At 31.6% G+C, this 26,225-nt stretch overlaps 1 protein-coding gene and 2 non-coding genes across 8 annotated transcripts in view; 1 reads left to right on the forward strand and 2 right to left on the reverse strand.

Moving 5' to 3' along the window:
• The window catches only part of LOC114335747 (collagen alpha-3(IX) chain-like), a 408,590-nt gene that overhangs the window by 279,885 nt on the left and 102,480 nt on the right, over nt 1-26,225 (reverse strand). For all 6 annotated transcript variants that reach the window (XM_050653325.1, XM_050653322.1, XM_050653324.1 and 3 more), the window contains exons 3-4: nt 21,895-22,099; nt 8,793-9,009 (exon numbers count right to left, since the gene is read on the reverse strand). In XM_050653325.1, coding sequence (XP_050509282.1) covers nt 8,793-9,009; nt 21,895-22,099 — 422 coding nt within the window. The remainder of the gene's footprint in view (nt 1-8,792; nt 9,010-21,894; nt 22,100-26,225) is intronic.
• Nucleotides 8,536-8,608, reverse strand: Trnar-acg (transfer RNA arginine (anticodon ACG)). The gene has a single exon. It is a non-coding gene; the product is annotated as a tRNA-Arg (tRNA).
• On the forward strand, nt 9,189-9,261 carry Trnak-cuu (transfer RNA lysine (anticodon CUU)). The gene has a single exon. It is a non-coding gene; the product is annotated as a tRNA-Lys (tRNA).

Consider the following 26,225-nt stretch of genomic DNA (forward strand, 5'->3'; position numbering starts at 1 on the left):
AGGAAACAGACACGAAAAAGAAAAATATGAAAAAAGCAGCCCTCATCCTAGTAAATCAAGAAAAATGTGTAGCAAATCCATCAGCAGAATGTAGACAATTTGGCTACAAGCAGTTTGGTTGCCAATACTTAAAAAAATGAACAGCAAGAACATACATAGACTAAGAGCCGCTATAGATGAAATTTGCTAATTATTTTAGTCACGATAAGATCCTGTAACTTAAATAGTAGAATCTAAAAGAAAACGTTTGAACACTGTGCCGTCACTTTTTAGTGGCACATGCGTCGACAGTGGCGCATCAAACTTTTCACTTATGGACGGGATAAATAAATTAAAAGGTACCCTTCCTCACTCTCAGAATTAAATTTTTTTCAGGTGCGTAATTTTAACCCACCATCCCATTCCCCCTTCCCCCACCATCAAAAACTTCATTTTTTGTTTTTATTTTTTTTTTAGGTGGGATGCAATCAATTTTAAAATTTCAAAAATAACATATGCATAGTTGAGACTTTTACAAAACATGTCTATTCTTTTAAGACCACTAGGTTAATTGTACATATAACCTCAAAGAAAAAATTTTAGTTTTATTTTGGAAAAAAGCGTATAACTTTTTTTTGGGGATCGCTGCAGGTCTAATTTTTTTAATATTGTGTATTTTATCAAATACTATATTTCTAATCTTTTTTTAGATTTTTTCGTAGGGCTCGTCACCTTCAAAAATCCGAAAAACTGTTTTTAGGAAGTTTTGGGCATTTTCCCTATTTTATAAACTTCAAAATATATCAAATCAATGTTTTTTTATAGGTTATAATATGTACATTAAAGTAAGTGAGTTCTTTAGAACAGTTAAAAAATGGAAGAAATACGTTCAAACCCCCAAAAACTCCCCGAAAAACAGCCAAAATCTTTAGCCCTTAATTTTCAACTTCCTAGTAAGAATAACCGTTGATTGATATATTGGTTATAACCCGTTAATATTTTACCCGTGTTGAGCTGCCCCCCCACCCACTTGCAAAAATTAAAAAACAAATAGCGCTGATTTATGAACTTTCATATTTCGCAAATATTAAAAATTTTGAGCTCGTTACACTGGGCAGGAATTCAATATTTTAGTGGGGGGGGGGGGGTCTGAGTCAACCACCCCCTACTTAAAAATAGGGATATTGAATCGATCTTTGCGGCAGAATTACGAGCTATTTATGAGCTTTCGAAGTGATATAGTTTCGATTTTTGAGCTGATCCCCTTCACCACCAAACAACTCTTTAATTGATTGAACTTAAGAGAAAAATGCTAAGAAACTCTTAAATCACGCGCATTTCGATTATTGAGCTACAACCCCTTCGCATGAAAACCACCCCATCTTTCCGGCTTAAGAGAGAATTCTATTTAACATGAATTAAATTACTTATTTGGCGACTGCATATTGTTTAATAATTTATGAGCTTTGCTATTTCTTTTGTATAGTGCAGTCACTGAAGGTAAAAATCACTTATTACCTTCGATTTCGGCGAATCTCCTTCGATTTTCACGAAAATTGGTGAGTGGTTAGAGGATACCTGAAGAAACAAAAGTGATATGGTGCCACCTTGCGCTTTTACCCTGAGTGTGGATACCACCTCTTCTCGGGGGTGAAAATTATTTTATTATTATACTCGGAGGCCTCAGCCCCCCTCCCACTAAAATATTTAATTCCTGCTCAGTGTAACGAGCTCAAAATTTTTAATTTGCGGAATATGAAAGCTCATAAATCAGTGCTATTTGCTTTTAAATTTTTACAAGTGGGGGGGGGGCAGCTCAACAGGGGTTAATATTTCAATCAACGGAATAACTAAGTAACCCATTCGCTGCTGATCGAAGAGGATAAAGAGGCTAGAACTCGGCTACGAGCCATCTTGTTGAACGGCACTTAACTGAATATACGTATCACTCGCTGGCGCGTGAACGGCACCTGACTGAAGTAACCACATCATACGGTGGCGCGTGATCGGCAGCGAATGGTGTAACCTGTAAAATAAAAGACATGTTTTTTTTCTTTGATTCATTCTTTTCCTCCATTCTTTTATTTTATTTTAATTCTAATTCTAATTCTAGTTCTAATTTTAATTCTTTTATTTTATTCGCTATAGTCTCCTTTAAACTCGAACTTTTCTTTATGAGCCATCTCTTCAGATTTGGGAACATATAATATCGGAGGGGGCCAAATCAGAAAAATAAGCCGCATAAGAAAGCAATTCGAAGCCAAACTCATGAATTTTTCCCATTGTTATAACGCTCTTGTGAGTGGGTGCATTGTCTTGTAGAAACAACACTTTTTTCTTCTGCACGTGAGGCCGTTTCTAACCTAGTTCCTGCTTCAGTTTGCCAATAACTGAAAACAATATTGGCTATTGAGAGTTTTACCTTTTTCAGTAAGACTATAAGAAAGTCAATTAAACTATAAAATAGTCAATTAAAATTATGCCTTTGCAATCCCAAAATACAGTGGTTATAACCTTTCCCACCCATTGATCGACTCGATCATTGCTACTTGAAGACTGATAGATGGCAACTACGTTGCCATGCCTGCATGTAGACCCATATCTACCTGTTTAGCAACCCACGTGAAGGGGAAGTCATGCTGTGCCCAACGGCCTAATTTTTTATAAATGTTATCCATCCTATGGAATTTTAAGCAAATATGCTAATATGACAAATTTTTATACCATTTAAAGGGTTATACCCTAGTATTTCTTTGGTGGCTCAGCTTGTGATCAACCAGTTCTAAACACTGATGATGATATTTTTAAATATCGAAAACGTTCTGTACTTAAAGGGATTTTAGTAAATTTTATATCTTTTACAAAGGATTTTTCAGAATTTGATCAATCCGAGCGTTAAGTGATCCCTGCGCATAACAGACTTCTTAAAAATGAATGATCCGAGCTATTCATCTGACTTTTCGGCTAGCCGTACCCAACTAATCCGTAGCTTAACGATTTGCACGTAAAACTCAACGAAATATCAAGTCGATGAGCAAGAGAACATACATTCTCTCCGTAGGCATTAAGCGGCCAGGTACGGCATATTTAAATCTGCCGGTCGGTGTTTCATTTGGAAGCATGCATCGGCAGAAATTGTCAAAAATAATCACGCCGTTTTACGTCGTTTAATTGATATTGTAATTTTTTCAAGTTGTCAGGAATTATCATTTAGTGAACATGATGGATCGAAGCATTTGATAAAAATCAAAGTAATTATAGAGAATTAATAAAATTGTTTTAGAAATATTTACTTTCTGATTCGGAGTGTATTCGTAATACAGAATGAACTAATATATAATCAAATAGTTACATTTTGAATAACGTCATTGAATCTGAGATTTAGAAAACCATTTGCTTTTCGCTGGAAGTAGATGAAACTTCTGATTATCATGTCATTCACAATTATCAATTATTGTTGTTCGATACGCGTTACGTGGCATTATTTATGAGAGGTTTTTAGGTTTTAGAGACGTGAGTAAAAGCAATAAGGCACAATATTTTTGGTGTTTTAAAGAACAGATTAAAATTTTTTGATATCAAAAATAAATTGGTAGGGCAAACGGGGGCAATCTTATGATGGCGTTGCTGTGATGTGTGGTGAATTGAATGGTCTCCCGGCAAAAGTTAAAACTATTTCACAAGCTTTATTTACTCACTATTATGCGCATACATGATGCTCATATAATGAATTTAGTTCTGCATGATACGTGTAAAAAAATAAAGAATATCGTGTTTTCTTGCCAGTTTAGCTCACCTAAACGGATTACTGCTCTTTAGAACAAATTTGTTTCGAAAAAAAGCGAACAGTTTGTCAGACGCGATGAAATTTTAAATCTCGGTTAGTTTTATCTAAGCAGATTATCTCTGGTAGTTTTAGTATCTGTAGCAGCTTTTCGTGAACAGCTTTTGGAAGTTTTTGATTTTATTATCGAAGGCGACGATTTTGAAAGTAACGATACCTCGATCCGTGTAGCAATCGGTTTGAGAACTTTATTAAATAATTACTCTTTTAATACTCTTTTAAATATTTTTAAGACAGAGTTGGCCCAAGATATTCATTGTTGTTCAAAATCAGTCAACTGACATTATTAATTCCGAAAATAGAATACGAAAGCTGGTGCAAAATCTCAGAGATTTTCGTAATGATAGTAGTTTCCAATATATACGCAGTGACGTTTTGGATTCGCTTGATATTTCCGACCCATCCCAAAAAAGACACCGACATGATACATATCTCGAAAAACGAGTAGGTATATCTTGAAATTTTGGATACCTACTATTATGCAAATATGTAGATACTCGTTTTTCGAATTTTGAAGATTTGCAAATTTTTGACCTCTTTTACGATTCAAAACTTAAAAGTCACCTCCGCCAAAGAATTTCCAAGATATTTATTATTACAAGTGAGTTACTTAAAAATTATGCCGATCCAAATATTTTCAGAAAGTGGGATAAGTTACAAAATATGTAGTATAATTCTATGTAGTAAGTACTGCAATTCATTACAACAAACTGTTCATCAATTTTCTTATTACCACCAATTTCTGCCTCAAATAAACGGGATTTATCTTGTCTCAAAAGAATCGATACGTATCGTCAAAACACCATGAAACAAGAGAGAATGTCAAGTACATCAAATAAAAAAAAAAACAACAAAATCTCCTATGATGATTTAAGCCTTTTAGTTTGATGGTATACCTATAGAGGAGACAAAAAAAACCCTGCCGACCCTGTCTCCAAGGCCACGAGCCGCCACTGTGGTGTACAGCCAGCTACAGGAAAAATTCTTTCTTTTCCTTGTGGATTTTGTTTTCAATAATTCCACAAAATTTATTACAAATTAATATCACTACAGCTGTTTCGGCAGAGTGCCTTTCTCAAGTGATTTATTTTACTATGTGTCCGCATTTTAAAGTTTGTAACTGAATAGGTTGAGAAGTGGGGAGCTGTTGGTCATATGAAGAATCTGAAACTGTTCATTAAAAGAATTATTATGTTTTAGAAGGTGAAGTGCGTATGTAAAATCTGTTTTTCTATTGTTGAAAGCCACTTTGTGTTCTTCTATCCGTTTATAAAAATATCTGCCAGTTTGACCGATGTAAGTTTTAGGACAGTCACCACATGTCAATTTGTAAACACCACTCTGTCATTGCATTCTCATTCGGCTCTTATTGTTCTTAATGTATTTGCTTAAGTTGTTGCTAGTTCTGAAAGCTGATGTTATTCCTTTATTCCTTTCTTTTTTTATGTATTTGGCTATTTTTTTTTGACATCTTGCCTGTTTATGTGATAGAGCAGAAGGTACTGGGTTTTTTTCTGTGGTGGTGGATACAGGGTGATTGATTAGTGGGGTAAAGCTCAATAGATCCGATATAGTAATAGATATCAATATAAAAGTCAATAACAAAAATTGCAGCCAACTTTGAGCTTCACATTGCAAAATTAGTTAGAATGTTACAGGGTGTTCGATAACACAGTGGCAGACCAAACTTATGTTTTTTTTTCAAATGGAACACCCTATATTTTATTTTATATTCGAAATCCTGTTAACTTCTCCATCACAAAAAATATAAAGGTTTGTTATGTTATACAGGGTATTTACAAAGTTATAACCAATTTTATATGAAAATCGTCACAAGTTCAACTCCCTGTATAAATAAAAATAAGCACAACTTCTTCTTCTTCTTATGCAATCCACTAATGGATGTTCGCGATCACGTTTGACCATTTTTCTCTATCCCTTGCAGTATGTATTAGGTCTCCTATGTTTAGCACAACAGCAATGGTTTATTAATGCCATATTTTTTTATTTATTATCAAAATTTTCAAAAATTACTGACATTGCTAATTTTCTTCATATCAAATGCAGGGTGAGTCAAAACGCAAGTACATTATTTTCTCAGTAATTTTAAATGGAACACCCTGTATTTTATATCACTATTGAAAAGTACCATTACCGTACTTTAATTTTTATATAACATTCCTTATGTCAAAATTTATTAGTTTTCGAGATACGTTCATTTTTCAATGGACCAATAGCGTGGCAACCCAGATCACCAGAATTTAATAAACTGGACTGATTTTTACTAACTGTAACTGGGGTTACGTTAATAATGAAGTATATAAAATACCTCCAACAACAAGGGATGAGATGAAAAATAGAATACAAAGTGTATTTCGATGTGTTAATTTACAAATGCTTCGTAGTGTAAGTAGCTCATTTAATGATCGTTTTTAGGCGTGCATAAATGTGTTAGGAGGTAATTTTGAACACCTTATGTAATTAAATATTAAAAATATTTTATTAAAAGTAGCTTTTAATTTTTTCAAACATGTTTTTTTGCAAAATGTATTTTTGATAAATTATTTTTCGTTCTTTATTTGTTACATTGTTACATTTACATACAAAAGTATTGTTTAATTGTCTTCACAAAATGTTGCATTTTGCGTTTGTGTGTTTTTTGTAAAATTTATTACTAATAAATTATTTTTCTTTCTTTATTTGTTACATTTACATACAAAACTAGTTTTTAATTGTTTTAAAAATGTATTACTAAAAAATATTTCTCTTTCTTTATTTGCTACATTGTTACATTGATTACCGGATAGATAATCAGTAATCGTCAATAGGGCTTTTCATTCACAGTCATTTGTTTCGAGCTTCTGTCATATGTTGTATAATCTGCGTATAATATTAATATACACAGATTATACATAATATGACAGAAGCTCGAAACAAATGACAATCGATGAAAAGCCCTATTTTCAATTCAGTCATGGCTTACTTAAAATTTGGAAAAATTTAGACACCTACATTTCCTCTGAAAAATGAAGATATCTCGAAAACTAATAAATTTGGACATAGGGAATGCTATATAAAAATTAAAGTACGGTAATGGTACTTTTCAATAGTGATATAAAATACAGGGTGTTCCTTTTAAAATTACTGAGAAAATAATGTAGGTACTTGCGTTTTGACTCATCCTGTATTTGATATAAAGAAAATTAGCAATGTCAATAATTTTTGAAAATTTTGACAATAAATATAAAAAAATGGCATTAATAAACCGTTGCTGTTGTGCTTATTTTTATTTATACAGGGAGTTACTTGTTACGGTTTTCATATAAAATTGGTTATAACTTGGTAAATACCCTGTAAAACATAACAAACCTTTAATTTTTTTGTGATGGAGAAGTTAACAGGATTTCGAATATAAAATAAAATATAGGGTGTTCCATTAAAAAAAAAAAAAAAAGAATGTGTGTGTACTTTGCACGCACGTGAGAAGTTATACACTTCTATTATAATATAATTTCAACGAAATAAATATACCTACTTTAGATAGGTAGGACGAAATAAATATAAAAAAATATGAATCGTCCGGGATTTGAACTCGCAATCTCGCGATTTTTTTATCTCTGGTCCAATGCCCTACCAACAAGGCCATCAAGCCGCATAGTACTTACCTTTCAGATATACATAATTATATATCACGGTGACAAGTGAAATATAAAAATAGATGTTTTATTATTTTACGCCCAAGGAAGACAAATCCAAAGACACAATATTATAATAAAAAACCTTTTAAACCACCTTTTTCAAATTGCGCAAGTTGTATTATTAATATTAATGTTAATAAATGAAATATAAATATTTTGACGTTTCACAATTAGACAATTCACTTTTAACTGCAGTGGCTTAAAATTTTTAAAGCACTAGTGCCTTAAAGTAGCATTTTTAACGCCCCTATGGAGTCCTAAAAATTGCATTTTTAACACGTTTGTAGAAAAATATATTTAAAAACACTAATATATTCTTTCCACACCTTTTCTGGACTGATACATATATAAATTAAAACATTTTGAAGTATAACTTCAAAAATATAATATGAAAACTATTTAAAAAGGCAGTATAACTATTAACTAACCTTTGTTGTTTCTCTTCCCACAAATTTTTAAACGCAACAACCATACATAACCAAACCGTCAACCGTCCAAACCACAGCTGCGCTACAGCTGCCATATTGGATAATTTTTGACATGTCATTTGAACATCCAATCAGAACAAAGTTAAAATGCGCATGCGCCGGGATCGTAGGTTTTAACATATAAAAATTCACCCTCATATCGCGCGTAAAGAAGTATAACTTCAAAAACATAAGTTTGGTCTGCCACTGTGTTATCGAACACCCTGTAACATTCTAACTAATTTTGAAATGTGAAGCTCAAAGTTGGCTACAATTTTTGTTATTGACTTTTATTGCTATCTATTTCTATAGCGGATCTATTGAGCTTTACCTAATCAATCAATTGAGCTTTTACTAATCAATCACCCTGTAGACTAATTTCAGGGCTTTATGGGGTTTTTGGTTTAAAATTTTAATTTTTAAAACATACTTAGTTATAATAAATGTTGTTTGTGGAAGTATTGAAAACAAAAGTTTTCAATGTTTTATTGCTAGAATTACAATTATTTTTATAAAAGAATGGTATATAAATAAAAACAAAAATTCTCGATCCTGCCAGGATTCGAACCTGGAATCTTCTGATCCGTAGTCAGACGCGTTATCCGTTGCGCCACAGGACCTTGTGTAATACATATTTAGAGATGAAATAACAGCGGGCTCAAGAATATTTTCTTTGAAAATGTTAATTTAGATTTAGATTGTTATATTTATAGCTAGGAATATAGACGCACATGACACATGCGTCTATATTATTTGTTCTTGTTTATAGTATTTTTAAAATCGTATAGTAGATCAATAACTTACAGTTGCATTATCAAACTGGATAGTCTGTAATCTTCCTTCATAATTTGTAATTGAAAATTCAATTGTTTGGTTAATTGGATTTAGAGTTATTAAAAATTGTGGTCTGAATTCCACATCTGTGATTCTAATAATGTGCCAGACTCCTCTTGGTGGTTTTTTAGTCCTAAATGTCGAAATAAATGAAAACTGATCCGGTAGTCCCAATGGAAATATTCTCCTAAAAAATATTAATAATAATTAATGTTACATCATGTGGAAAATGTTTAAAATTAGCCACTAAAATTAGTAAATGAAAATAATAATAATATTATAATACATATTATTAATTTATAATAATCAATAAACACTATCCTCGTTGAGAGTTTAGTTTACCACCAAATACTTAAAGGTGTATAAGCCCGGCTAGCTCAGTCGGTAGAGCATGAGACTCTTAATCTCAGGGTCGTGGGTTCGAGCCCCACGTTGGGCGAACGTTTTTGTTTTTTTATTTCATAAAACAAAAAATAATACATTATAAAATTTTTTTATATACAGTAGGGCTAGGGTATAAAATATAATATGACAAAGTAAGATAATGTTTTTGTTGTACAATATAGAACGAAAACTTGCATTGTTTCGGAAAAATTCAAACATGCTTTTTTTGTTATTTTATATACAGTGGAAACTCGATAACTCGGATTAGTTGGGACCGCGGCAGACGGCAGATACGGGTTATCGAAAATCTGGGTTAGCCGGAGAATATGGTAAAAATTAATAAAATACGTTATACTTACAGATAAACTCCGTTATAATTGAAATAACATGAAATATATACAGGGTGTCTGCGTAACTTGGAACCATATGGGAAACTGTTTTAATATCAATTTTACGAAAAAAGTCATTCTTTATAAAGTGCTCTGCATAGTCTAAAACCTAGGATGCAATCATCAGATATCAAATTTTGTCAACAGTATACGAGGTATGTCAAAAAATATGAATTTCGCTCAAGAGCAAACTACGTTTATATTTCAAAATATCAAAAAATTTTATTATGAAAAGTTATTTGTAATTAAAAATCATTTTCAAATATGCAATAACAGCCTTCTACTTGAAAAAAAAATTTCTGAAATTTTCCTAAATTACCGATTCCGAACATCATTTTTATCCACAGAGAACGGCAGTTCTCACCAGTGGCGCACAACACCCCTACAAGCGACACTATATATACACGAAATTTTCGATTTTCTAAACCTGACTGAATTTAAAATTGGGCCAAATCCCATATTAAAGTTTAGGAAAAGACTCGTCCATCCATATGTTACTTCTCCATTTTGGTCCAAGGGTGTGGATTTTACGGCCCTTCCCATTTAAAGCCTGTTTTTCGTTCTCGTCCCCAAAACTCCCAAAAATTTCAAAAATTTAAGCCCGACCTTTGCGGCTTCTGATAGCATAGATCATTACCTTTCCAACGCATGTTTAATTTTGAAAATCGGTTATACCATTCAAAAGTTATCGAGCTCAGACATATGACTCAATTTTTATTTAAAAAATGGAAAATGTTTGTGGATATGTATGTATGTATGTATGTATGTGTGTGGAAAAGTTAAACAGATCTGAATTTTTTTTTTCTGTGTTTCAAGAGGGTGTGAGGGCCGATTCAGAACCGGTCCAATTTTTGACTTCTGGCTACCCGTAAGTTAGCTAGAGGACTAGGTAAATACAAAATAGCATATTTTTTGGGCGTATATATCTTAGGTTTAAGGAAAGACAGGAAAACTGCAAATACACCAAATTAATAGGGTTGAGCTAAGCTTTGAAATGGCGTTTAAGCGATCAAGCTGAGACATACGCAGTGCTCACCATAGCCAAAAAACTGAAAAATTAAACTTTGAAAATTTTGGTTTTTCGACAATTACTCAAAATTTCAACCTACGAATTTCGCCAATAACTGAGCGCTTGTAGAAGGACTCAGGACGCGTCTAACAGTGTATACCTTATATCTGGGAAAATTCGAATTTTTAAGTTATAGGCTTCATAAGTATGATCAAATCTATTTCTTATGGGAAAAAACGGTTTTTCAAGCTCAATAATTCCTGTAATACGTTCAGTTATCATACTCGATCTTGGATGCATCAGATACTACTTGTCAATACGTTTCAAATTCATGTTTAGTGATCAACATCAGATAAGCCGTTCAGAAGTTATAGAGCTCCAAATGTAGAATTAGTCCAGGAACTGAAATTTTTCACTTCGCAATTTTTACAGAATGGATCGATTTGCTTAAAAATTTGACAATAAGTAGTGGATAGTCCAAGGATCAAAATCTATATGATGCCGAAAGACGCTTTTACCATGGGGTGGTTGCCATCTCATCTCGAGGGTGGAATTTTTTTTTTATATTTTGACCACAAATGCTGGTAAAAATATTAATTATAAGCAAAAAATGTTCATTATACATTTTTTTGATAAAATTAATAGTTTTCGATTTATTAGTTATCGAAGCTGTTAGTTTTATATCGGAAAGATTACCAGGTAACGGTAGTTCTCGCCAGTGGCGCAGAAATACATCCCCCTACACGCGACACTTATATATACGAAATTTTCAATTTTCTAAATCTGACTGAATTGAAAATTTTGCCAACTCCCATCTTCAAGTTTAAAAAAAGACTCACCCATTCATATGTCAACCATCCATTTTGGTCCAAGGGTGTCGATTTTACGGCCCTTCCTATTTAGGGTCTGTTTTTCGTTCTGGTCCCCAAAACTCCCAAAAACTTCGAAAATTTAAGTCCGACTTTTGCGGCTTCTAACAGTACTGATCATTACCTTTCCAACGCATGTCTAATTTTGAACATTACCAGAGATCGGCAGTTCTCGCCAGTGGCGCACACCCACACCACCCTACACGTGACACTATATATATACACAAAATTTTCGATTTTCTAAATCTGACTGAATTGAAAATTAGGCCAACTCCCATCTTAAAGTTCAGAAAAGACTCACCCATTTATATGTCAACCATCGATTTTGGTCCAAGGGTGTAGATTTTACAGCCCTTCCTATTTAGGGACTCTTTTTCGTTCTCGTCACCAAAACTCCCAAAAAGTTTAAAAATTTGTCCAACCTTTGCGGCTTCTAATAGAACTGATCATTGCCTTTCCAACGCATGTCTAATTTTGAAAATCGGTTATACCATTCAAAAGTTATAGAGCTTAGAAATGTGACTCAATTTTTATTTAAAAAAGGGAAAATGTTTGTGGATATGTATGTATGTGTGTTTGAAAGTTAAACCGATTTGATATTTTTCTCTGTGTTTAAAGAGGGGTCAGGGCCGATTTAGAACCGGTGTAGTTTGTTACTTTTGACGACCCATAAGCCAGCTATAGGACTTGGTAATTACAAAACGGCATATTTTTGGGGGTATATATATTCGGATCACGAAGAGGCAGGAGAACTGCAAATACATCAGATCAATAGTGTTGACTTAAGCTTTCAAATGGTGTCTAAGCCGTCAGGATCAGACATATACACGGCTCAGTATAGCCGAAAAACTGAAAAACTAAACTTTGAAAATTTTGGTTTTTCGACAATTACTTAACATTTCAACGTACGAATTGCTCCAATAACTTAGCGTTTGTAGAAGGACTCAAGACGAATCTAACGATGTATACCTCATATCCGGGAAAATTCGAATTTTTAGGTTATAGGCTTCATAAATATGATAAAATCTATTTCCTGTGGGAACAACGGTTTTGAAAGCTCAATAATTCCTGTAACAGCTTCAGTTATCATACTTGACCTTAGATCCATCAGATACTACTGGTTAATACGTTTCAAACTCATGTTTACTGATCAAAATCGGTTAAGCCGTTTAGAAGTTATTAAGATACAAAAGTATAATCCAATTAACGATTATTCCCCAAATGGTTTATGTAGTTGTAGTGGTTACGACGCTAAATTTGATCTGGCAACGGGCAATCCGACTTCATTTACCGGCCATCTCAATATATTTTTTTTTCAATCTATTTCGAATAGAAAAAAATCTAGTATACATTCGATGGACACTAGATCATTTGGCAGATAATGCAACAAAGGTGACAATTTATAAAGCTTGACGTGTAATAGAGGAACATTGCATTCAACTTCATACATTTAATTTGTAAATACCTTTGAAAAACTCATGATACAAGAATAAAAAACCGCTAAACGCCGTAAAAATGAGTGGCGCATAAAATATTCCAGCTACAAAATATCTGATATGAATGTTACGTGGCGCGAAAATGGATTTTCATTTGATGCAAAACAAAATTTTAGTTTTAGTTTAAAATATTTTTCCATAATATTTGCTAAATTTGAAGTAAACGCGCCACAAAAGAGTTTCAAAATTCAAACTGTATCAAAGTTACTCTTTTGTGGCGCGTTTACTTCAAATTTAGCAAATATTATGGAAAAATATTTTAAAATAAAACTAAAATTTTGTTTTGCATCAAATGAAAATCCATTTTCGCGCCACGTAACATTCATATCAGATATTTTGTAGCTGGAATATTTTATGCGCCACTCATTTTTACGGCGTTTAGCGGTTTTTTATTCTTGTTTATTAGACATGTAATATCTCTTTTATTAATAATTTTAGGAAAAAAAGTTATTCTTCATAAAAATCTGTGCATGGTCTAAACCTCAAGATGCAGCCATCAGTTATCCAAGTTTGTTAATTTTGTACGAGGTGTGTCAAATAATATGAATTTAGAAAGAATTTAGAAAGAATTGGTCTAGAACAAGTAAAACTCAACCATCAGATATCAAATTTTATCAATTTTATACGAGGTATGTCAAAAGTATTAATTTCGTTCAAGAGTAAAGTACCTTTATATTTCAGTACCTATATCAAAAATGAGTTATTATGAAAAGTTGTTTGGAATTAAAAACTATGTTTTAATATGCAATTACATTAAAAAAATTCCAAATTTTTCTCAAATTACGGATACATAACATCATTTTGTTACAATTATGATAACTATTTTATTATCAATTTTACTAAAGAAACTTATTCTTCATAAAATGCTCCACCTGGTCTAAAATCTAAGATTAAATCATCAGATATAATTTTTTTTCAATTTTATATAAGGTATGTCAAAAAATATGAATTTCGCTTGAGTTAAGTAACTTTATAGTTCACAATACATATTTCAATTAGAAGGATGTAATTGAATATTGAAACATAGTTTTTAATTCAAAACAACTTTTCTTAATAACAATTTTCAGTGTTGTGAAACATAAAGATACTTTCACAATTGAGCGAAATTCATATTTTTTGACATACCTCGTGTAAAGAAATTGCCTATTGATATAAAGATATTGCTTAAAGATAACCTGCTTATTGGAATAGCCTTGGTGCTAAGCAAAAGTATTCGTATAACCGGGTTATTCTAATAACAGATCATTGGTTGCTGGTAGAAACGTTTCGGGACCTTAAATTTCTATTCCTTAAACCGGGATATTCCTATAACAGGTATTCTAATAAGCGGGTTCGACTGTACCATTTGATATCTCATGGTTGCATCTTAGATTCTATACGATGCAGAGCATTTTACGAAGAATAACTTTTTTCGTTAAATTGGTAATAAAAAAGTTTTTAATAGGTTCCAAGTTACGTAGATATACTGTATAAGAGCTCAAAAAAATTTGTGTACATTTATTATTATTTAAGCTTGTTATTAAAGTATTTTAGGTAAGTTGTACAGAAAAAAGATTTGATGACTTTGTATAAAAAAATTTTAAACTTATAATTTTCGGTTTTTGTATTACATTTTTTATCTTTATTAATTTTTTCAAAAGGAAGTTGTTTATTTAATTTTAAAAGTAAAATAATTTAGTGCATTTTAAAGAATACATCTTAATCTTAAAAAAAAATCTATAAAATTGTAATTTTTGCGTTTAAACTTGAGTATTTAGTATCCTCTTAAATTGGTAGTAATTCTGTAAAACTACGAAGTTTTCAAAAATTACATTTTTTGAGACGTTCGTTGTATCATTTCAATCACATTTTTGATTTTCAACGTAAACTTTTCGTTTATAAATTTGCAAAAGTCTGTGTGTTATTGCGTTGCCGCTCCTGCATTACTTAGAGCAGATGTATCGATGGATTCCTATGTAGTTTTGTCTTCTGAATCCAAATCTGAAAACGGCATTTCGATATCTCTAACCGTCTTCGAGATAATCGACCTCAAAATCTAAAATGTGACGTCACAATCCGGTTATTTCCTACCAGGCACTAAACGTCAGCTGAAATCTTTGATTAGGAAGTAGGTTACTTTTTTAATCTGATTAAAAATGGGTTACTTTATTAATTTTACTAATGGAATTTGTTAAGCAAAGCAAATGTTATTATTTACATTTGAGTTTGACACTTCGTGAATGTCAAATTAAATTTTAAATTATTTAGCTATTAATAAAATATAAATGACATTTTATAGTGAATTTAATTATTATATAAAATAATATGTGTAATAAATGTATAAAAATATAATTTGAGTAAATTTTGGAAGCAATAATACATATTATAACTATATTAATAATGAATCAGTAGAAACGATTATATTTAAATTTGGTAAAAACTCCACTCGACCAGCGCACGACCACATAACTCAAAACACAAGTACGCAAATACGGTTGCGTGCAGCGTGGCGCAAAGCCGTGGAATTTACGAGACTCGCTCGGTCTGTAAATCCAAGTAAGTTCATCAGTAAAAAGTATCTTTATCATGTATGTATTATTTATTTTACAATATTGGAATAGCTATTTGTATAACAAGGGAGGAAAGTGCTACTTTTCCTCCCGAGAATGAAGTTTACTGCCCGACGCGTGGCGGAGGGCAGTAATCATTCAAGGGAGGAAAAGGCACTTTACTCCCATGTTATACATATGGTTTTTCCACCTTCCTCAAATAACAAGTAATTTTTTCATTTTTACTTAATTTATTTATGTAATTAACCAACAAAATTTATTAGAACTAAAACTAACAAGTAGAACAATATAACTGTCAACTGTCAAATATAAGTCAAATTATTAATGTAAACATTGTTAAATCAGAATAACAATTTACTGTTTTTTACCATTCTGTAAAATACAGAGTGTTTTAAATAAACGTTAAAATGTATAGATACTTACGTAATAGAAAATAGATATTGTACAGGGCGTCAATAAGTTATATTTCATGAATGAAATACCATGATGCCACTTTTACTTTTCCTCCCTAGGGAGGAAAAATATTTTCCTCCCTAGGGAGGGAAAGTACAACTTTGCTCCCTACAATCAGGTCCGGAAAAGTATACTTTCGGTAGAGGAAGGTGGAAAAATTGTTATTTAAAATGTGGTTTGGAATAAAAAAGTATGTTCTGATATATGAAATTACATCCTCCTAGTGGAAAAAAATATTTGACGAATTTTCTCAAATTATGGATACCAACATCATTTTCATTTATAACTCTTGTATTTTTAATTTGACGAAGAAAAGTTATTCTTCATAAAAATCTCTTCTTGGTCTAAGATTTATGATGAATCAAATTTTATTAATTTTATACGAGGTATGTAAAAAAATATGAATTTCGAGTAAAGTATCTTTATAGTTCACATTATTTAAATTAGAATGATATACTTGCACATTAAAACATAATTTTTAATTCTAAACAGCTTTTCGTAATAGCAATTTTCTATATTATGAATTTAAATACGTATATAAACAAAGTTTTCGTTATGATAATGCTCGCATTTTCAGCTTGTTTTTAATAAAGCATCGTTTAATAAGATGTTTGAAAAGTAAGTTGTGCAAATTTTAGAGTTTTATAGGTAAAATTGTATTAGTTACATTTTTAAACAAAAAATCATGTAAGTCTCATTTTCCGTATTTATGCCCATATTTTTTTCTTTTAATCACAACTAGAAGATAGCTTTTATATTCTTTTTTCATTTCAATGTGTAATATTGAATTAGATCAATTAGTTAAAATATACCTAATAAATTAACTCAGACGCGCTCTGCGTCGAACGCTGTTATACTGTAGATTAAATTTTAGAAAAATCTTTATATACAGTTTTTTGTGTAAAATTTTCTGAATTTTCCAATGGTCAAGTCAGTTTTTTTCTAGGATTTATATTTTCGTAGATATTTAAAAAATAACTAATTTCGCAGTTCATTTGTTTAAAAAAAGTGAAGCACCCACTTTTGGAGTAGAACTTTTTTGATATTTTGTTTATTGAACATTTCTTAATGAAATTACAAAAAATCCTGCCTGGTTTTATTTCTTCCATAAGCAAAAACTCCATTGACTCGCCCAAAAAAATAGTAAAAGGAACTCTCAAAATTTCACATTTAATAATTATAAATTAAATCACCATATTCCAGACAATGGTTTAAAAACTAAGAAACCAATTTATTTTGCAAAATAATTTTGGTAACCAGACCCTATATAGTTTGGCGAGGAATTTGTATTTTTAGATCGTTTTCTAAAGTGGAAATCAAAATATCAAAATGTATTTTCTATTGAAATTGTGGTTAATTCCTATTAAAAATAATACATAAAATTTAAATTCCTCAAGAAAATAGCTTCCAAAACTTTTATCTGGGAGATATTCACTACTATTAAGTGTTATGATAAATAAGCATCAATTTTACATTAAAGACAGAAACTTTGAAAGATCTCAGTTATACAGGGTGTCCCGAAAAGATTGGTCATAAATTAAACCACATATTCTGGGGTCAAAACCTCACTTACCTATATACAATAGTGCACAGCGCTTTGAAGTTACAAAATGAAAATCGTTTTTTTTCCATATATCAATAACTCTTCGAGAGAACTATCGAATAAAAAAGAGATTTTTTATTGAAATTGGAAATGTGGTATTCTTGGAAATGGCAGGAACATCTTAAAAAAAAACAACAGTGAAATTTGTACACCCCATAAAAATTTATGGGGGTTTCGTTCTTTTAAACCCCACAAATGTTTGTATACGTACCAATTAAACTATTATTGCGGTACCATTGGACACAGTATTTTTAAAACTTTTTGCCTCTTAGTATTTTTTCGATAAGGCACCTTTTATCGATATGTGGCTTCTTCTTTAATATGGTTCAAAATATGCCCAAAAATGTAAATTATAAATAAATTTTCATGTTATTACCAAGGTCTCAACAATCACACTTAACCATATACAAATATGTGGTGGATTTGACAAATATTCAAAATATCTCGATAAAACTGGCTTTTCAAGAAAGTACTAAGAGGCAAAAAAGTTTTAAAAACACTGTGTTTAACTAATAGTGCTACAATAATAATGCGAACATACACAAAAGTTTAGGGGGGTTCCTGCCATAAGAATGCCACATGTCTATTTTCAATAAAAAATCTCTAATAGTTTTCGAAATATTGAAAGATTTTCATTTTGTAACTTAAAAAGGGCTGTAACTTTTTTATGTGCATATTTGTACCGGTTAAGTTAGGGTCAATCAACCTATTTTTGACCCCAGAATCTGTGTTATAATTTATGACCAATCTTTTCGGGACACCCTGTATAAACATGTCTGGGACAATCAACACATAGTCTAATGGAAAGATGCATTATAGTAGGGGAGAAAAGTATGCTAAATTTGCAGTTACTCGAGCGTTATTGGGACCTATTGGGTTGTGAAGAGTAGGTCCTAAAACCAAAAAAGATAAGTTAAGTTTTTCATAAAGTCGGGGACTTTCCATTTTTTAATTTAATTTTCCATTTCCAACAATAATTTTTTCCGATTATAGCGCCATCTATCCATAATTCGAAAAAATATCTCTGAATAAAAGTTACTTATTTTTCTGTAAGGAATCCAAATCTGCAATAAAAAATGGGGGCTCCTATTTAATATGTTAAAGTAACCCCTCACTCCACCTTCGTGGGGGGTCGTTTTTGGTGTCATTCGATAGATTTTTCAAAAATATTAAATACGTACATTTTTCACTTTTTCGATCTGATGTTCATTTCGCGAAATATCGCGGGGTTCGTATTTAAAATTTTTAATTCATTGCACACCCCTCTCCGTGGGGAGTCGTGTTTGGTAGCATTCTATAGATTTTTGAAAAATATTGAACACGTATTTTTTAGTTTATCAATCGGACATTCATTTCGCGAAATATTCGCTTTTTTTGTGACTCGCTTATTTCCTTACGCCCCGCTCTAATCGTCAGATTTTTTAAATATACACTGTTTTGCATGTACTTATCTTAATCTGACGATTTCGAGTTTTTCTAAGGATATATTTTATTCGGACCCCCCTTAACGAACTCACCTGTATTAAGAGCCAATATATGGTAGAGGTACATTTACAGGGTACAAGGTTTCTCCACAAGTGATAATCTGACGCACTTGAGTAACTGCAAAAATCCCCGCTTGGGCTCCCCTACCATTATGCATTCTAATACTTAGGTCCGGCGATAACGCCCCTGCAAAGGATTCACTGCAGGCGTGCGCCCCTGTTTGGGGGGCGCTAAAAGGAGCTTTGTTTCTGTTGGTTTTATACAAAATACTAATTTAAAAAAACTGAAAGGCGCCAATGCTAGTTTTGCAGGCAGACACCTTGTACCCTAGCGCCGGGACTGCATACTTAATAGGAAAACAGATATTTAAAAGAGCAAAATCAAAGAGTCGCCACTTATAATCACAAATGGAGTAAATTGTACAGCAAATACATCATTAGAATGGAGCAAGATTTGGTTCTTTTTCTTCTAGTGCCGTGCTGACTCTACTATTGAAGATTGGCTATAATCGTTGCAAATTCATCTCTACATTCTGCGTTTCTTAAAATAGTCTATGTATTTAATCCGGTGCAATCGCTAACGTTTTTCATCCAGGATATTTTTGTCGTCTACCAGGAGTGACCAGGACCCAATTTTCTTTTATTTTTCTCTTCATAATCAGCTGCAACAACTCGTACTTTCTCCTTTTAATAATTGTAGTCAAAAGTTCTCTATCTCTTCCCATTCTGTGCAACATTATTTTGTTCGTAATATGATCGTAGACCAGGGCGCATCTGTAAAAATATTAGTACATTTGGACGTTGAGAGGTGACTCAAATTTTTTTGCAGAAATTGCTTGAAAATAAATCAAATAATAATATTTGAGTTATCCTTCCTCTCAAAAAGGTCCGAAACATTGTTTAAATAATCAAAATGTCAAAAAATTAAGGAAAAATTCGATTTTTTTCTTCGTTTTTTGATTATAACTTTAAAAGTATTCATTTCCGAGAAAAGTTGTACTAACATAAAAGCTGCGTATATAAATTTCCTACAATATGGAATTAGTTAAAAATTTAAAAAATAGTCACCCTTGTTACAAAATAGCAATGATTGCGAAAAAACCATACAAAAACAAGTATTCGCACTTTACGTTTTTAAACCATTTATGCTACACCTAGGACCTTCATATTTCACCCAGAAAAACTATATGATACAGCAAAATAATACGGTAAGTTTCATTAAGATCGGTTCAACAGATTTTGCAAAATAAATTTTGCAATCCAGCTTTCGCAAAAAAAAATTCATTTTTTCAAAATGTTACAGGACTGAAAATAAAGCAGATAGCAAGTTGAATTTTTTTTGGCTTATAGAAATGTACTGTTCCTTTCATTTTCAATTTTGCAGAATTAAAATCGATTAACACCTCGGCGTGAGGAATTTTTTTAAATAAACATTAATTATTGGTGCTACGCGCAGGACATCGGATAGTTTGCTCTGATTGGTCATTCCAATGACCTTTGATAATGATTGATACATTTTAATTTTTATTACATTTCGATGTAAATAAATAAATTTGTTTATTGCAAAATAAAAACACATACTCTATCCTTTGAAATAACACTTTTATTAGCAAAAACTTTCTTTGTTCATATATTTTAACTTAGAGAATAAAAGTTTATTATTTTTAAATATATGCAATTGTTTAAACAATATTTCACAAACAATAATAAAATTAGTTTGATTTTGTGGAATTAAAATATTAAAATACAACAAAATATAGAGTAAGAAAATAATATATTAGATAAAGATTGGAAGAAATTTTGGTGGAAATCAACTTGTGTGAATCGAACACCGCTGTCCTGCGCGTAGCACCAAAAATTAATGTTTATTTAAAAAATTTCCTGACGCCGTGGTAATTAATCGATTTTAATTTTGCAAATTGCAAATGAAAGGTACAGTACACTTTTATAAGCAAAAAAATTTCAACTTGCTATCTGCTTTATTTTTGGTCCTGTAACATTTTGAAAAAATGAATTTTTTTTGCGAAAGCTGGATTGCGAAATTTATTTTGCAAAATCTATTGAACCGATCTTAATGAAATTTACAGTATTGTTTTACTATATCATAAAGTTTTTCTTGGTGAAATATGAAGGTCCTAAGTGTGGCATAAATGGTTGAAAAACGTAAAATGTCAATACTTGATTTTGCATGTTTTTTTCGCAATTATTGCTATTTTGCAGCTAGGGTGACAATTTTTAAAATTTTTAACCAATTTTATATTGTAGGAAATTTAATTACGCAACTTTTATGTTAGTACAACTTTTCTTGGAAATGAATACTTTTAAAGTTATAATCAAAAAACCAAGAATAAAATCGAATTTTTCCTTCATTTTTTGCCATTTTGATTATTTAAACAATGTTCCGGACCTTTTTGAGAGGGAGGATAACTCAAATATTATTATTTGATTTATTTTTAAGCAATTTCTGCAAAAAAATTTGAGTCACCTCTCAACGTCCATCTCAAAACAGATGCGCCCTGGACTATCGATGGTATTTTCAAAATTCTCCTAAAATGCCAAATCTCAAAAGCTTCTAGCTTTCTCATTAGGTCCACATTAAGAGTGCAAACTTTGGCACAATAAAGAAGAATAGAGTGGATATAACATTTTACCATTCGATATCGGATTTACAGATTGAGTCCTGAGTTACTCAGAAATTACCTCATCCTCAAAAAGGCTACCTTCAAAACTAGTTGGTTATTAATACTAAAAGCAGATTTAATGCCACAGAAAAATACCTGAATCCAAAAATATGTTCTAGTAGGTACCGTTATATTTTAAATAAACCAATTCTTACCTTGTTGGTACCGTTAGGTCTGCTTCTTTATCAAGTCTGTACGCTGTTTGCATACGATTGGTTCCTCTAACTCTAGATACACCAGGATATGGTGTGTTCAGAAGATCAAGACGAAATCGTCGGATGAAATCATATGCCTCCAAGTCATCGTCTCCTATTTTAAAATCTGCACATGGCCGCCTAATATCTTCATCTTCATCTAACTCTGTATAAAAAGTTAAGATATTGACAACAAATAAATCAATACAGATATGCTTCTAAAAAGTTCCAAAATAAACCAAAGTATCGGCATGAAGATATAAAATAAGGTCAGTGCACACTGATGAAGAAATACAAGAACTACACGAAGAAGTGAAAATAGTTAAAAAGGATAAAGTAGTGGAAACAAATAGGGATTAAAGTAATGCCTAGAAGCTGCAATGAAAGTAATGACTGGGGTAAGTTCAATTTTACTCCCACATATTCATCGACCAATTATTGCAACAATTACCGTGCAGTAGCATTATTATCCCATGAGAGCAAAGTATTGTTCACCATCATCCATGAAAGACTAAAATCAATTTTCTTACCTCAGATTTTCCATGAACAATGTGGATTAGTCCCAGGTAGGGAATCAACACATTCTTAATATTCGTAAAATTGCAAAAAAATCTCGAGAGTTAGATACATATTTGTGATTTATTCCAAGACCTTTGAAATCGTAAAATTGGATAAAAAATGTGGTATGTATACACACACACACCCAAACTTATATGGAATCATCTGATATTTCTTATTATTTCGTGCGGATTTAAAAAAAGAACACACGAAGTCTAACATAATTTATTTTAAAGCAATTTAATAACAAATACGTAACAATTGAATTAAACAATAAAGTATTTAACAAACAAATTAAAACTGGTTGTTATAAAGTCGCTAGAATAAAATATTTCAATGTAAAACTAATAATGTTTAAATTGTTTTTATGTATTATTTTTTAATTTTTTTTTGGTAGTCAGTGTTATCACCTCTAGTCCTATGCAAGCTTCAGTTTGCGTGCGCACGCTCCTAATCAAATTTCAACATTTTGTTATGGTAGGTTGCTCCATTCTTCAAAAGCAGCTTATACTAGCTGTGCGGTGTTTTGTGGATTATCCCGGCAAGCTCTAATTTTTCTTTAAAGCATATCCCCCAAATACTCTATAGGGTTAAGCTCGGGTGAGCAAGCAGTCCACTCCAAACAAGGGATGCCTTCTGCTTCAATGATGTCTCTAGTCACTCTAATGGTATGTGGAAGTCCATTATCATGCATGAAAATTAAATTTTCTCCTGTTGCATCTCTCCAGAGCCTAACTACAGGTTATCAACATACCTGTGAGCAGTTAAAGTTGATTGGATGAAAATTAAAAGAGTTTTTTTTACGAATCGCAATTCCTTTCCAGAACATTATACTTTCCCTTGTATATTTGTGAACAGATCTGACAGTTTTCGTTCTTGTTTGTCTTCTTCGACCTCTGAAAATCTAAAACTGACTCTGACTTTTTCTGAAAATACCACATTTTGACAATTCTCAATGTTCCAGTTTTGGTGGTGAAGACACCAATTTAGGCGAACAATCTTGTGCTGCCTGGATAACTCGGGAACTCGTAACTGTCACCTGTTGTATACTTCTTGGTACGAACTCTTCTTCTTATCGTTTCAACTGAAAAAGTTACACCTGTAGCTTCCAAAAACTGCCTTTTGAGCTGCAGGTGAGAGATGGTTGGGTGATTTCCAGCTGATTGGATAATTAAACGATCGTGGCGAGCCGTTATTACTTTTGGCGACTTTCCCTTGCTTTATTTTTAAGCTTTCCTAGTTCCTGTTACCTAGCATAGGTTTTGGACAGAACGCCCTGTGTTACGCATAGCTCTACAGTTATGCCCCTCTGAGAACATTATTTTCTTCACAAGACCAATATCTTTCCTCGTTGTAAGTTCTACAACCCCACATGAGGCATATTTTCGTTTTTGAACGCAAAAGTTAGTTTATTTATTTTCGTTCAATTTGCAACTCAAGCAAATAACCTATTAGGCCAGGGTAATAAGACAAAAATATACCCTGTTCGTGACACTTCAGCAGCCAGGGTACTGAAGCATTTTTTCGACAGGTAATACCTATAGGAACAAATTATAACTATTTCCTGCGTGGGATCTGGCGGCCATTTTTATTTATAAACAATTAACTGTCAAAAAATGGCATTTTCCCCTTTTTTTCAAATCAACGGAAAACAGTGAAACTAATGATTTTTTTAGTACAAATATCTTTGAGATTATGGAAAAAACTTTAAAATGACATATTACAAAGTTTTAAGTCATTTTAATTTTTACTTAATATATTTATGTAACTAACCAACAAAATTTGTTAGAACTAAAACGTAACAAGTACGTACAGTATAACTGTCAACTGTCAAATATAAGTCAAATTAATTATGTAAACATTGTTAAATCAAAATAACAATTTACTGTTTTTTACCATTCTGCAAAATACAGAGTGTTTTATAAATAAACGTTAAAATGTATAGAAACTTACGTAATAGAAAATAGCTATTGTACAGGGGGTCAATAAGTTACATTTGATGAATGAAATACCATGACGTCACTTTTACTTTTCCTCCCTAGGGAGGAAAAATATTTTCCTCCCTAGGGAGGAAAAGTACAACTTAGCTCCCTACAATCAGGTCCGGAAAAGTATACTTTCGGTAGAGGTAGGTGGAAAAAATATTTGCTCAATAACTGTTGTAAAAATAGGTGTACAGCTTTGAAATTTTCGTCAAATGAGGGTTCTTTAGTGCTTAATATGTGACAAAAATTTCAAAGCGATTTATTCAATTGTTTAAATTTTATTCAAATTGTTTATCTCAGAGAGCATTTTTTTGCAACTACATGTCAGAAAAAAATGAATTTAGAACCATTCCACAGGTGTCAAATGAAAGACCATGAGCTACATTTTGAACATGGTTTAAAAAAGTGAATAAAAAATGCATTTATTAATAATTAATAATTATGCAAAAGTATCGACAATTTTTCTTTATAAACTTTTTGAATAACTTTTTCCAAAAAAATTAACTTTTTTACCCTGTTTTAAGTGCACAACTACCAAGTAATATTATCTATATCATAATTTATAAAAAATTGTAATAAGTATGTATAATCTCTTATATAATATAACAAAATAAAAAGTTTATAAGGAAAGATTTACGATACTTTTGCATAATTATTTATTACTAACAAGTGCATTTTTTATTCACTTTTTTAAACAAAGTTGAAAATATAGCCCATGCTCTTTCATTTGACACTTGTGGAATGGTTCTAACGTCATTTTCTTCTGACTTATGTTATTGCAAAAAAATGCTCTCTGGGATAAACAATTTGAATAAAATTTAAAAAATTAAAAAATCGCTTTGAAACTTTTATCACATATTAAGCACCAAAGAACCCTTATTTGACAAAAATTTCAAAGCTATACACTGATTTTTACAACAGTTATTGCGAAAATAATTTTTTTTGCAATTCCTCCCTTTTTTCGCAATTATATTAATAATAAATGAGTATATCAACCTTTGTAACACGTCATTTTAAAGCTTTTTCCATAATTTTGAAGATATTTGTACTAAAAAAACCATAAGCTTCCCTATTTTCCATTGATTTGAAAAAAAAGTGAAAAATGCCATCTTTTGACACTTAATTGTTGATAAATAAAAATGGCCGCCAGATCCTACGCAGGAAATAGTTATAATTTGCTCTTATAGGAATTACCTGTCGAAAAAACGCTTCAGTACCCTGGCTGTTCAAGTGCCATGGAAAAAACCTTATTACCCTGGACTACATATACAGGGTGAGTCATGAGGAACTGTACATACTCCTACCTCGTATAGAGGCCCCTATGGGGAATAACAAATAACCATTAAAAAGTGTCTGCTCCCATTGTTTAATAATATACAGGGCGAGTTTCGCATTTTGACAGAAATTTGTATTCGTCATAATTTTTGAACGGTCGGATCGATGTGTCTCTTATTTTGGTCAATCGTTACACTATTACCACCTAATCAACTGATTTATTCAAACTAGAAAAAAATCAGGTCCGGCTTTAAAAAAATCAGTTCGTTTGGGTCTTAGAAAAGATTTCACCCTGTATACGCTTTTTGAAAGCTCCAATATGAATTTTACAAATTAGACAATTAGGCAATTAAAATGGCATATTTATTTTTTTCCGCACACGATTGCTTAATTTTTTATAAAAAAATCAAATTTGACTATGAATTAAAAGTTTGGTAAAGTGAACCATAGATTTAACAAAATTAACTTTTATTA

This window comes from Diabrotica virgifera, chromosome 6, assembly GCF_917563875.1.
Source record: "Diabrotica virgifera virgifera chromosome 6, PGI_DIABVI_V3a".
NCBI classification, from domain to species: Eukaryota; Metazoa; Arthropoda; class Insecta; order Coleoptera; family Chrysomelidae; genus Diabrotica; species Diabrotica virgifera.